Source organism: Mixophyes fleayi, chromosome 5 (assembly GCF_038048845.1).
Source record: "Mixophyes fleayi isolate aMixFle1 chromosome 5, aMixFle1.hap1, whole genome shotgun sequence".
Taxonomy (NCBI): Eukaryota; Metazoa; Chordata; class Amphibia; order Anura; family Limnodynastidae; genus Mixophyes; species Mixophyes fleayi.
Window position 1 is genome coordinate 96,612,611 of NC_134406.1, and position 14,609 is coordinate 96,627,219.

The window sequence follows — 14,609 nt, forward strand, 5'->3', positions numbered from 1 at the left end:
TTAAGAACAAAAACATTCTGATACCATGCCGGATTCAAATTTCTTTTTTGTAAGTGTTCTCAAATAAGGATTTGGATGGTGAAGAATCAACTTATATTGCACACTAAAACCTTTGGAGCACTTACGGCGATTATAGATCTACTGTCCAGTAAGTAGAATCATATAGGAGAGTGAACGTGGTGGAATAAATCACTTGGATTGATTTATACGAATTAATTGCTTCAAGAAAATGTTATTATATTTCTTTCAATGTTGAACCAATAATATTGCCCAATTGATATTGCCCAAATGATGTTGCACTATGTTGTATTTTATATTTTTTTTCATGCCATATGTCACTTCGAGTCTATAAGGAAGCAATGACCACTATATTGTGACACATGGATCTTCTCACCACTTGAATATAAGTGTTTTTTATTATGGTTCACACTATTTTGTTTATTATTCGTTGCATTAATTATTGTATTAGAATTGATTCATTGCCATTTGTTATTTGATGTTGGAGGCATGTGAATACACTCACAGGATACTCTATTACTTTACACATAGATCTGTCATTTTAGGAACATTTGTGTGGTTCCTTTAAGAGAAACCAGCAGCAAATGAGAAATAGCGCAGTCAATCATATTTTATATACATTTTATTTATATACATACACACCAATATATATATATATATATATATATATTATATATATATACACACATACATACACAAACACATATATACATACACACACATTTTTTTTATATATATATATATATATATATATATATATATATATACACACACACACACACACATACATACACACACGTGTAAACCTTTGGAGCCTTGCCTATTTTTCTTTTTGTCATACTGCAGGGATACCAGTCAATTGGCAGTACATGTGATCCCAAAAGGATTCCCATGCTCGATAATAATCTGATCTAAATAGAGCCCTGTAGATGGGCATTTCTTTGTTTGATAAAGTGCTAATTCTGCGTTTCTCACTTTTCTTCCAATAGCAGTAATCAAGTTAAAACTTTTTACACGTTTCAAATTAGTTCAACGGAACCCAAATGATTGCAGATGATAAATAAGACAGAAGAAAATGTGTCAGGTTGGTAGGTACGTTAACTGAAATCACCTTAATACACAACATATAGTGAGAAAATGCATACAGCTCTACACGATTTCGGGCATTAAGGAGTAGCACACGGCTTATAGACTGAATTCAGTACCAGCTCTAGCACCCCGGGCAAAAGACCCACATCAGTAAAATGAGTTTCTCCCACATCCCCCCGACCAAGGATCATGTATGCGTCACCAAAACACTGCTCTCAACCTATCATAATCCTTTTCTCATATTTTGTGGATATGGATGCAAGTAAGAGCGGCATGGTCATTGGCTCCGTCCACGGCAATCACCGATTGGCTGTAAGTCGAATGTCGGGGTGGAGCTTGATGCTGTTGGGAAGTGTGTTCTCAACGACCGGTACCATATCGCGAGCTGCTGCCTACAGCGCCACTATACGGTACTGTACGGTAGTTGAACTGCAGCATATCGACTGTGCCACTTTCACTACACATGTAATTTACATCGCTTTAGTTACTGGTCTGTTTAGGTTCGGAGCTCTGTCATCTCCCTTGCAGGGCTTTGAATTTGAAGGTGGTCTATATCATGGCCGTCGAAGGCAAGTGCAGGATGAAAGATCCCCCAAATAAATGCAAGGAGCAGAGTAAAGCAACGGATGGCTACTTGAGGAACAGACAGCGGGGGTCTGCCTCCATCAGAGGTAAAACCAGGACTCCCCATCTAAACACAGATACAGTGCACACCAAGAGGCGCTTTTTCTCTTACTTCAACCCAACCAGTGTAAATGTGGGACTCACCCTGTTAATTGGTAAGATTTTTTTTATTTTTTGATTTTAAATAAATACTATAAATATGCATTGGGCTTCTTAAATAGTAACATCAGTCCTTTTAATCTTACCATGCAAGGTTGTTCCTGATGTACTTGTATGTGAATTAGATAAGCATTCATTATAACTTCATTTGAATCTATAAACTCTAGTCTCACCCTTTTACCCCCAAGTTTTTCCACTATTGCACCCTGTGAACAAACCTATACAATAACTCCCAAAGTTCCTATTTTAGTTTGAATGTAATAGCATTCTCACTATACATTTCGGTACTTTGTAGATGTGTATACCAATTGTGTCTTCTATTAATTTGTGCACAGAAAGCTTCTATGTGTATTATTGTGGGCATCAATGAACCCTTAAAGGGAACCCGTCTCTTTTTTTGGAAAATGTTGCTTTTTTTTTCTTAACAGTGTCTTGTGCACTATACATGTGTTTTAAAATAAAAATGGAGTCAGAGAGAAAACATAGAAAACTCATGCAGTGTATAGAATTAGACTGCTCAGCAGACCATTCGTGCTTCATTATGTTCACTCCCCATTGTCTTCCTTGCTACAGTAACAAATATAGATAAAGCATTGTGTTTTGCTGTATCGGGGGTGGTAAACCTAGAAATAGTAATATTTATCTCTTCACCACTGTGGCTTCATGTCCTGTAGATAGATTACTAATTTGAGAAGTAGGGTTGTAGATGTGGGTGGTATGGGCTGCTAGGTGACATTAGAACATACTTGCCAACTTTTACTTGTTGACTTCAGGGAGATCAAGGGTAAAGTGGGCATGCAGGGGCATGGCTTGACGAATTGCATCATTTTTGCCCCGCCCCCTAAACGACTGTCACAATTTTGGCCAATTACAGCAGGGGGCGGTGTTAAGATCTCCCTCAGGGAGTGAGGGAGATCACCCCTATTTCAGGTTTCAGGGAGTCTCCCTGACATTCAGGGAGAGTTGGCAAGTATGCATTAGAATGGTAGAAGCTATGGAAGGTGGAGAAAAGAGTAAGGAATGAAAGGAAAGCAATGAGAGAGAGGAAAATAAAGAGGAGATTCATGGGAGATAGTAGAAGTAGAGGTGAATAGCCAAATAGTAAGATGATCAGACAAATATTGGTATAGAGAGAGATGGGAAAGGTACACAAAAAGAGGTAGTAAAGATTGTGGGAAGGAAAATTGAGGGGTCAACCAGATTGGTTACAGACAGGAGATCGTAAAGGAAAAAGAGTAAGGCAAAGTGTGGGAGGGTGAAAACAGGTTTTAAAAAGACAGATATGAATGCAATTGATAAATGTTTATGGGCTGAAAATGGTCAAATAATGTCAAGTAGTTGTAGTAACATAATTGCCAAAAAACACCCTGAATTCAAATGAGAGAACTGAGGTACAGATTCCAATGGTGAGGAGCATGAAGAAGTTACTTAGCAATGTCCCAGCTGAGGACAGGAATATCTGTAGCCAGAGTGGAGGTCATAGCAGTATGTAGGTAAAGCAGGGGGTCAGAGAGCAGAAAGGATAGTCGGAGGTAGCCGAGGTTATGCACAAGATTTAGGATACAGAGAACCGCTGGATCATGAACAATATTTTGGCAGTTAGTGCCAAAAACTGGTCTTCACCGCACAAGTTTGTGAATGCATACCTTGACTCAATCAAAGATGATTTCAGAGGACCTCAGAAGAAGAGTTGTCGCTGTTCATCAGACTAGAAAGGGTTACAAAACTGTCTAACGACTTTGGACTTCACCAACCCACTGTCAGGCAGATAATGGTGTTGAATTGTCTATTTGTACACTGTTACTCTCCCCAGGAATGGTTGTTCACCAAAATTTACTCCAAGAGCAAGGCATATAATATTCTGTGAGGCCACAAAGAACTCCAAGTTAACATCAAATGAGGCTACATGGATGAATATGCTGGAAGACTCTTCTCTGGCCAGATGCATGTAAAATAGAGCTTTTAGCTTAAATATGGTGAGTTATCTATGAAAAAAAACCAAACATTGCATTGCGTTTGGAGTTATTTTGCTGCAACGAGAACAGGGTGGCTTGCCATCAATGATGGAATTCTGGATTGTGCATGCTCCTGTGAACGGACAACAACTAACACACAAGTCAGTCTGCAAAAAAAAAAAAAGTGCCATTACAAAATGTCTTCTGCAACAACCACAGTCAAGGCACAGTGTTTCTCTCACCGGTAGAAGCTAAGCATTCCTCCTTTTGTCACCTGCCAGTCTTTTGCCTACTGCAAACAACTGCACAATTGTTAGCAGAAGATACTGCTGCCACCAGGATCCTTGCCAGCACCTGGAACAGCTTACTTCTGGGTAACGAGTATAGCTGCTGCAGCACCTCGTTGCTGTGTGTAGGCTGATACTTCTTGACTGTTTACTATGAATCAGGACTACAGAGTAATAGCAGGGCATTGACACAGATACTGTGTTAGTCACAGGACATCCAGGGAACGGATTAGAGAGTAAGCTTTTATCTGTTGGTCTCAGGATACAACAGGCATCAGGCAGAATCTTGAAGCAGTGATCTTTCACACTCAAGGGTCCTTAAAAGGACAGTTACACACTTTTTAAAGTTAAAAACAAAACAGCTTCTCACATGTTCGCACGAGGTAATTCAGCCCCCTGTTCATACCTGGCACCACAAAGTCAATTGGATACATTTAGAATGTATCCAGTTGAAATAAATGTATACAATAAGTTATTTCTAAGTGATCTTGCAACAACCCTTTATAAAAAAAAAAAAAAATAGCATATACCTATGTCTTGTATGTACAGACCCCTGAAGTTGGTTAGTTGTCCTTTAACTGCTATCTATTTATGATTAAATGCTTATTATAGCAGTTATTGTTGCAAGACGACTGGCATAGATTGTAGTTTTGTTTACTTAATGGATATTGGCTCATATTCCAGAATTAAACCATTCTGCTCTCAAATATTGACATAAAACATTAGTTGTAGAATAGTGTACTGCTGAAGGACAACTACTGTAAATACAAGGTTTTGCAAGAATAAGTATTGTGCAATAGTTGTAAACTTATGTAATTTGCTTGGAAAAGGTACATGAACTTTGTGACCTCGCTGAGGATACCTTAACTCTAATATCTTTTACAAGTTAACCCGTGCATGATACTCATGCATTCTAGTCAAATCAAGCTACTTAAGGTGTTAAAAAGGTTCTTGTCATGCATTTGGGCCATAGCCCAGGCCTCAACCACCAACCACTCCCCACTGTCACCCCCGGCAACCGGCAACCACCAACCACTCCCAACTGTCACTTCTCCTTCAAGAAATATATATATATTTTTTTTAAATCTGTATAAACACTTTTAACAATTAACAAATTAAATTAACAAATTAAAAACATCTCAGTTTACCAAATTTCAGCCCTTTCTGAATTTTTTTTTCCACACACTCTAAGAATTTAGTAGGTCAGTGTATAACTCCGCCCAGCAGGTGGCGCTGCAGCTTGGTTTTATTTTTTCCACACAGACAGACTAACACACGCCACTAGACATTTATATTATAGATTACACACCACATTGAGTTCATCTCATTTCCAGTCATTCATCTACAACAGCGAGACACCTGGCACTCACCTAACAAGCTGGAATAAATTAATGTAAAGAATTAAACAATGGGTTGCAAGATAGTTGAGACTTACATTGTATAAACAAAAAAGGCATTTATCATCTGCACTTTATCTATAAACTGGGTTGCAAGAGGGTGTTGCCCACTATTGTATAAACAAAAAACATGGATACTCTGCACTCACTAAATACAGAATTAAATTTCTTTACATTAATTCCAAGTTGTGTCAGATGAGTTCCAGGTGTCGCATGGCAGCTAGTACTTGGGAAAGACTTGCCTTTAAAAGCTGTGTGCAGGTAAGCCTATAGCCCAGATTTAAAAACAAAACCATAGCATTTGATCGTGTATGAACTATCCAGAAGAGGAAGACTTTGGCATGAGTTGGTCAGCTTAATATATATTGCAATATGTTGAATTAGCATTCCCTGTTTTTAATATAGAAAAGTAGTTAAAACAGCATTAGTTGTGTATTTGGAGAGTGCAGGGTATCCATGTTTTTTGTTTATAGAATGTTGGGCTACCCCATCTTGCACCCCTGTTTGTACATGGAGAGAGCAGGGAATCAATGCTGTGTGTGGGACTTTAAGTGGAACAGGTGCCATCTACTGGAGTAGACAGTAATATATAGCAGCAGTTAAGTCAAAAAAGACCAAACGTTTGGTGCAACTGGCTTCACCTGATTTCATTAAGCAGAGAAATGAAATACAAACTCAAAATAAACACCTTGCATGTCCAGCACTCACTAAACATATGTCATCCCTAATTGCCAAATCTAAACACAATATGAGCATTATCAGCATATGTTACTTACAGGCACTTATCAGGCTGGCTCTCATAGAACCTCTATCCCCAGGCAGTGAGAGTCTGCCTATCCAGCCTGACTGCTTTTTAAACACCCCTATACAGGTGAAGTGCAAATGAGCCTACACTTAAGCTGGAGGCCCAGAAGACCCGGAAAAGGCCTGCTGAACGGAGCCCACCCTCTCTTTCTCTTTATAACACCAGAGACCCTTACCAAATTTTCCTACAGATGGGAATAACACTCTAGGAAGCTCTTCCAACACACAATAACAATTTCCTTGCTGTTTTAATGTACACAAGGAAGAATGCCTGGGAGATATCCCTCTGCCATTCTACACTAATTCAGTGACTTAGTCACTATATATATATATATATATATATATATATATATATATCATCATCATCAATATCATCAATTTATATAGCGCCAGCAAATTCCGTAGCGCTTTACAATTGGGAACAAACATTGATAAGACAATACTGGGTAATAAATACAGACAGAGAGGTAAGGGAACCCTGCTCGCAAGCTTACAGTCTATAGGACAATGGGAGTTAGAAACACAGGGGCATGTGCTACATCATATTGCACAATGGACCAGCTAGAACGCAAAGGTAAAAGTATTGAGTGGGCTTTGTGTGTTGCAATGTTGGTCAGAGGGTTGTTGTCTTGCGTTAGCAGTGTAGAGGATGGTAATAGGGTAATCTAGGGAAATTAAGATGGTGGTTGAGGAATATCATAACCTTGTCTGAAGAGGTGGGTTTTCAGTGAACGCTTGAAGGTTTGAAGATTGTGCGTGGGAGGGAATTCCACAAAATGGGTGTAGCCCGGAAAAAACGCGAATGGGAGGATGTGATGAGAGTGGAAGAGAGACGTAGATCTTGTGCAGAACGGAGGTGTCGAGTAGGGAGGTATTTCGAGACCAGTGAGGAGATGTATGTCGGTGCAATCTTGTTGATGGCCTTGTATGTTAGTAGAAGAATTTTATATTGCATTCGTTGAAATACAAGCAACTAATGTAGAGACTGACAGAGTGGCTCAGCAGAGGAAAATCGGTTAGTAAGGAAAATCAATCTAGCCGCTGCGTGCAAAATAGATTGTAGGGGTTCAAGTCTGACTTTGGGAAGACTAGTAAGGAGGGAATTGCAATAGTCGATGCAGAAGATGATGAGTGCATGAATTAATGTTTTTGCCGTGTCTTGTGTCAGATATGTGCGTATTCTGGAAATGTTCTTTAGGTGTATGTAACATGATTTAGATATAGAGTTGATGTGGGGAATAAACGACAGTTGTGAATCAAGGATTACACCTAGGCAACGAGCTTGCTGGGTGGGATTTATAGTCATGTTATCAACAGAAATAGAAATGTTAGGCAGGAAGCTTCTGTTTTTGGGTGGGCATATTATTAATTCAGTTTTTGAAAGATTGCAATTGAGTTGGCGAGAAGACATCCAAGATGTAATGGCAGAAAGACAGTCAGTAACGCAAGACAACACAGATGGTGAAACATCAGGAGAGGATAGATAAATTTGTGTATCATCCGCATAGAAATGATACTGAAATCCAAAGGAGCTTATTAGTTTTCCAAGAGAAGTGGTGTAGATAGAGAATATCAGAGGACCTAGGACTGAGTCTTGTGGTACTCCAACTGATAAAGGAAGCGGAGCAGAGGTGGATCCTGAGAAATTAACACTGAAAGAGTGATTAGATAGGTAGGATGAGAAACAGGATAGGACAGTGCCTTCAAGACCTAGGGATTGTAGCGTTTGTATGAGGAGAGAATGGTCAGCAGTGTCAAATGCAGCAGAGAGATCCAGGAAAATTAGAAGAGAGTAATGGTTATTATTTTTTGCTGTGATCAAATCATTGACAACCTTGGTCAGTGCAGTCTCTGTGGAGTGTTGAGAGCGAAAGCCTGACTGAAGAGGATCCAACAGGTTGTTTGCTGTAAGAAAGTGTGTGAGGCGAGTGTAGGCAATTCTCTCGAGAAGCTTGGAGGGGCATGGGAGCTGGGAGATGGGGCGTTAATTTACGAGAGAGTTAGGGTCAGAATTCTGTTTTTTTAAAAATGGGAGTAGTCACTGCATGCTTGAATAGTGATGGAAAAATACCAGTAGAAAGAGAGAGATTACAGATTTTAGTTAGGGGGAATGAGCACAGGAGACAGGGACATACCAATTTGTGAGGGAATGGGATCAAGAGGACAGGAGGTAGAGTAGGAAGATGAGAAGAGAGTAGAAACTTCCTTTTCATTTGTGGGATTAAATGAAGAGAGAGTGTCAGAGGGTGCTACAAAGGAATTGAGCCGATTGCTTGTCAAGGGAGATGATACCATTTCAAGCCTGATCTTATCATTTTTGTCCTTTAAATAGGAAGCAAGATCCTGTGCACTGATGTTCGTTGGAGGATTCAGAAGAGAGTTAAATGTGTTAAAGAGGCGTTTGGGGTTAGAAGCCTGAGCATAGATGAGAGATTGGAAGTATGCTTGTTTAGCAATGTCCAGAGCATTTCTATAGGAGTGGTAGATATCAGTATATGTGATGAAATCATTAGAGGCACAAGATTTACGCCAGTGACGTTCTGCTTTATGAGAGTTTTTGTAGAGTTCGTGTTACTGTAGTGTGCCACGGTTGGCAATGAATTGTACGCAAAGTATGTAGTGTCGCTGGAGCCACTTGATCCAGGGCAGTTGCTAGGGTTTGACGAAAATGGGGTACTGCCCTATCAGGGGAGGTGGATGTTGAAATTGGGGAGAGAAGGTGTTGGAGAGAGGTGGAAAACTGTTGCAAATCAATAGAGTTGAAATTCCTACGGTTGTGAGGAGGCTTGGAAGAGTTTGACACTAGGGAGCGTAAAGAACTGGGGGTGAGCGAGTAGCTAATAAGGTGATGATCCGAGAGGGGGAAATGAGAAACTGAGCATAGTCTAGAGAAAACAAGATCAAGACAGTGGCCATCCTGATGAGTAGCGTATTCAATCCACTAGGAGAGATCAAGTGAGGAGGTTAGAGATAGTAGTTTGGAAGCAGCATTGGAACGTGGATTAGAAATAGGGATGTTGACATCACCCATGATGATGATGGAGATGTCAGTAGATAAGAAGTGAGGGAACCATGCAGAGAAGTGTTAAAGAAATTGTTGGTGTGGACCAGGGGGACGATAGATGACAGCAACACGCATAGAGAATGGGTTAAAAATCCTAACAGCATGTGCTTCAAAAGATGTGAACCTTCTAGATTGCTGGTGTTTTATGACCTATTGTTGTGTTTCGTCCCCACTATGTACCCCGTTCCCCTTCTATGTCCTACCCTTTCCCTGTTTCTTTTTTTTGTGTCCTTTGCAATTATCTTAGAAAATTCAATAAACTTTACTTCAGATAAAAGATGTGAATGTGAGTGATGGGACACTTGGTAGAACTGTGAATGTGCACTGTGGGGAGAGAAGTAGTCCAACACCCCCTCCTTGTCTGCCTCCCGGTCTGGGGGTGTGGGTGAAATGGAGACCACCATGTGAAAGGGCTGCGGGTGAGGCAGTGTCTGATTGCGTGAGCCATGTTTCTGTTATTGCTAGAAGGTTAAGGTTGTTTGAGAGGAAGAGGTCATATATGGAGGTAAATTTGTTACAAACAGAACATGCATTCCAAAGGGCACATTTAAAGGACTTTGGAAGAGAGGGGAGACAGGTGATGCGTTTGAGGTTTGCTGGATTTCTGTTGTGTTCAGGTATATGCGTGTGGGAGAATTGAGGGGGGCCTGGATTAGGTGATATATCACCAGCTAATAGAAGCAGGGATGAAGAGAGGTAGGAAAGATGATTGTAAGATGTGTGTTTTTTTTAGTTTCTGGTGGCAGGGTGTGGTTGTCAAAGTTATTGAATTTAAATAGGAAAATACACATATATATAAAATTTATGTTTAATTTAATAGTTTGAAAAATATAAATTGGTGAATGTGCAGCCTTTCAGTTGCAGTTGATAGAGCCTATGCAGCTGCCAATGAGCTTAACCATAAAGGTAACTGGCAGTTACAAAGTAGGTAAACACTATAAAAAAAAAAAAAAAACATAAACGCTTCCACACATTAAGGAATAGAATTTAAAGGGAACTGTTAAAGTCAAGGCAAGGTCAGGGAGGCCTGGAAAAATATCTTATAGAGCTGCTCATGATTAGGCAGATATACATTGCAGAACTCACATATGAACCCACAAGTCCTCCCGAAAGATTTAGCATTTCATGGAGTGGGCGTCTACAGACCAGTGCCGCTTACACCATATGACCTGCATGGGAGAGTTTATCAAAAGAAAAATACCGTACAGAGTTAAGGTTAACCCCTCATAAATAAGTAAATGTATAGATATACTGAAAATATGAAAAAGGAGGGGGAAGGTGCTCCCACACAACTAAAGGCAAAGTATCAGAAACAGTACACAGAGAAAGTAGAAATTGTGTTACTGGGGCACACTGATAACCCAAAAGTCAATAATATAATTAAAATAGTAAAATCTTTATTATTTGTATCTTTAAAACGCTGAAGCAAAATTTTAAAAAAGAAAAATGAAATAAATTCACTGAAAATACACAATAACTGTTAAAAGGGTAAAAAGATTTTTACCCAGCTGGCTGTCTGTGTTGTAAATATATATATATATATATATATATATATATATATATATATATATATATATATATATATATAAATAATATTGGTGGATTTTGAGAGAATTAACATATGTCTTTTCGAAATTAGAATTAATTACCCTAGTGGAACAAAGGTAAAAATTAAGGGAACTTTAATAAGCTGGTATGCCGATATTGTTCTGCTTTTAAAGTGAATCCTGAGAGTAAGGCACACACATTCTATAAGATATGCTCAACTATAGTGTCAATTACCTCAACCTGAGGTGTACTGAGTATCTCTGGATAGTTTGCATGTTACATTGTAGCGACAGTGTGCGTAGTTACATTGTATTGTTACATTTGGCCGTACTTTTTTATTTTTTTATTATTATTTTTTATTTTTTAGCATTATTTTTGCACAAGAACTCACCTTAAACAAAGGATTACTGTTGATTGTATTAGCATCTCATATCACCATAGCAATGCTCTATTAGAAACAAGGAAAGTACAGTAGTAACGATAGGGCCATAGAGATGTCAATCACATGTCACTTGACTCGGACATTGTGATAGGCCGTTGTTATAACAACGATATCAGAGGGCGTGTTTCTTCTTGTTATTTAAACCAATGGAGGCTTGCTTTAGGTTTGTCTTGTCAAAGCATTGAGCGAAACGCGTGCCGGCGTACGCTGCGCTCGCTGTCTGTTTCATCTTATATAAAGAAAATTGAATCTTATTTTATACTCTTAGTGGAAGTGTTCGTGGAAAGAATTTAATTGTATTAATATATTGGTTATTATAATACTGGTATCTGTATTATAGCACAATCTCAGACTCCGTCTCAGTTAGAGGGAGAATTATCATGAATATATTAGGGACCTTAACTATCGGCTGTTAACTGAGGGATACAAATTAAGTTTCATCTGTTAAACACGCTGTTTAGAGGAATATAGGAGACCAAGGGGTAAATGTATCAAAGTGTGAGTTTGCCAGCATGTTTAAATCGCGGCAAATCGCGGGTTTTGAAAAAAAAAACTGGAAATGTATCGAGCTGCGATTTTGAAACTCATGTTCAAAATCGCTGGTCATCTCTGGCGATTTTGGGCGATGTAAACACTCCCGAGTTTCACTAACTCTCCTGTGTTTGGCAAACTCTCCTGTATTGTAACAGTGAGTTGTCAACACCTCACTGTTACACTGCCCTGTCATACAGCTGCCGGAGCGGCACTATAGCAGGGGGACACGCGGCAGGGGCCCCCTTGCCATAATGACTAACCAACCCTAAACTGTTCAGCGCTGGGCTGGATTCCCTAGGGAGTGGGGTCTGCCGAAAAAAAACGAGCGGGCCACCCCCCCCCCCTAGAAAGAACCAGCCCAGAGCTGATAGCACTAGGGCTCTTCCTACTGCCCCTGGGCTGTAGGTAGTAGGGTAATACGTCGAAAAAGTATGAAAAAAATAAACGGACGCCATTTTTTTTTGTGGAACTACAAGTCCCAGCCAGCCAGGTTGCCAAAAACAGTGTGACCATGCTGGTGCTTGTATAACTACAAGCACCAGCATACCCACGGCAGCCAGGGCATGTTGGCACTTGGAGAACCACAAGTGCCAACATGCCCTGACATCCCTGGCTTGCTGGGACCTGTAGTTCCACAAAGAAAAATGTTAAATAAACAACAACACCCTAGTACAAACCACACATATTTTATTAAAAATAAAAACCCCACAATAAATACACTAACCACCCTCATTTAAACCACATCTATTTAATAAAAATAAAAAACCAAATACTCACCAAAGATGTCTTCTTTCTTCTTTCCAAGATCCGTGCTTGCCCCAGTCCCAGCAAATTATACTTCCAAACGGGATGGCTTGTAGAATATCTTCTTGGCTTCGGCCAGAAGGGCCCCATATTTGTAACATCCCGACTCTGTGTTCTTGATTGTAGTAAAATAAAAAAAAACTTGAGGCGCCGCAAACACCTCCTACTAGGTAGGAGGTCCTAACCGCAATGAACTTACGTTCATTGCGTAAGCTATAACTACAATATAATGCAGCGGTTACCAAAGTGTGCGCCGCGGCTCCCAGGGGTGCCGCGGCGCTGTCACTGGGGTGCCGCGACCAGCCAGAGGAAAAAGAAAAAAAAAAGAAAAAAAACTTACCAATCCGCGTGGCGCCGGGATCCAGCATCCTTCTCTCTCCCGCAGCTTGTCACTGATTGTCGGGCGCTCTGCAGGAGAGAGAAGGATGCTGGATCCCGGCGCCACGCGGATTGGTAAGTTTTTTTTTCTTTTTTTTTTCTTTTTCCTCTGGCTGGTCGCGGCACCCCAGTGACAGCGCCGCGGCACCCCTGGGAGCCGCGGCGCACACTTTGGTAACCGCTGCATTATATTGTAGTTATAGCTTACGCAATGAACGTAAGTTCATTGCGGTTAGGACCTCCTACCTAGTAGGAGGTGTTTGCGGCGCCTCAAGTTTTTTTTTATTTTACTACAATCAAGAACACAGAGTCGGGATGTTACAAATATGGGGCCCTTCTGGCCGAAGCCAAGAAGATATTCTACAAGCCATCCCGTTTGGAAGTATAATTTGCTGGGACTGGGGCAAGCACGGATCTTGGAAAGAAGAAAGAAGACATCTTTGGTGAGTATTTGGTTTTTTTTATTTTTATTAAATAGATGTGGTTTAAATGAGGTTGGTTAGTGTATTTATTGTGGGGTTTTTATTTTTAATAAATATGTGTGGTTTGTACTAGGGTGTTGTTGTTTATTTAACTTTTTTCTTCGTGGAACTACAGGTCCCAGCAAGCCAGGGATGTCAGGGCATGTTGGCACTTGTGGCATGTTGGTGGTTGTAGTTATACAAGCACCAGCATGGCTACACTGTTTTTGGCAACCTGGCTGGCTGGGACTTGTAGTTCCACAAAAGAAAATGGCGTTCGTTTATTTTTTTATACTTTTTCGCCGTATTACCCTACTACCCACAGCCCAGGGGTAGTAGTAAGAGCCCTAGTGCTATCCGCTCTGGGCTGGTTCTTTCTAGGGGGGGGCCTGCTCGTTTTTTTCGGCGGACCCCACTCCCTAGGGAATCCAGCCCAGCGCTGAACAGTCTAGGGTTGGTTAGTCATTATGGAAGGGGGACCCCTGCCGCGTGTCCCCCTGCTATAGTGCCGCCAACCCTGGCTGGTTTGCCTAGTGCTGGTAAAGTAAAAGTCGGGGGGACCCCACGCAAAATTTTTCCCCGATTTTCACGGGACCAGCACTAGTCAGGCAGCACTAGGGTTACCATTTTAACACTGCCAGGGCAGTGTAACAGTGATGTGTTTCTACAACACGCTGCTATCAAGCAGCGTGTTGTATCTGGCGTGTTTTGAAGCAAACTCTCCTGAGTTTGCTAACTCGCAGCTTCATACATTTGAGAGCTGTATAGCTGCAGTGGCAAACAGTCGGGAGTTTGATCTCTGGCGATTTTGCAAGTAGCGATTTTGACAGAAGCAGAACTCGGTTTTGCATGAAATCTCAGCTTCATACATCGGCGAGTTTCAACTCTCCCGAGAAAATCGCTGGAGTTTCAAAATCGCACTTTGATACATTTACCCCCAAAGCTATTATGGTACAATTGAGAGGTTTGAGCTACTGAGCTGATAATAAAAGTTTCTTCTGTTGCATGCGCTGATTAGGGGAATATAGGAGACCAAAGTTATCAT

At 40.6% G+C, this 14,609-nt stretch overlaps 1 protein-coding gene across 1 annotated transcript in view; it reads left to right on the forward strand.

The window, feature by feature from the left end:
* The first annotated feature begins 1,442 nt into the window (after nt 1-1,442).
* DPY19L1 (dpy-19 like C-mannosyltransferase 1) overlaps nt 1,443-14,609 on the forward strand; it is a 153,224-nt gene continuing 140,057 nt past the window's right edge. The window contains exon 1 of the mRNA XM_075212580.1: nt 1,443-1,886. Within this exon, the coding sequence (XP_075068681.1) occupies nt 1,664-1,886 (223 nt within the window). The 5' untranslated portion in view covers nt 1,443-1,663. The remainder of the gene's footprint in view (nt 1,887-14,609) is intronic.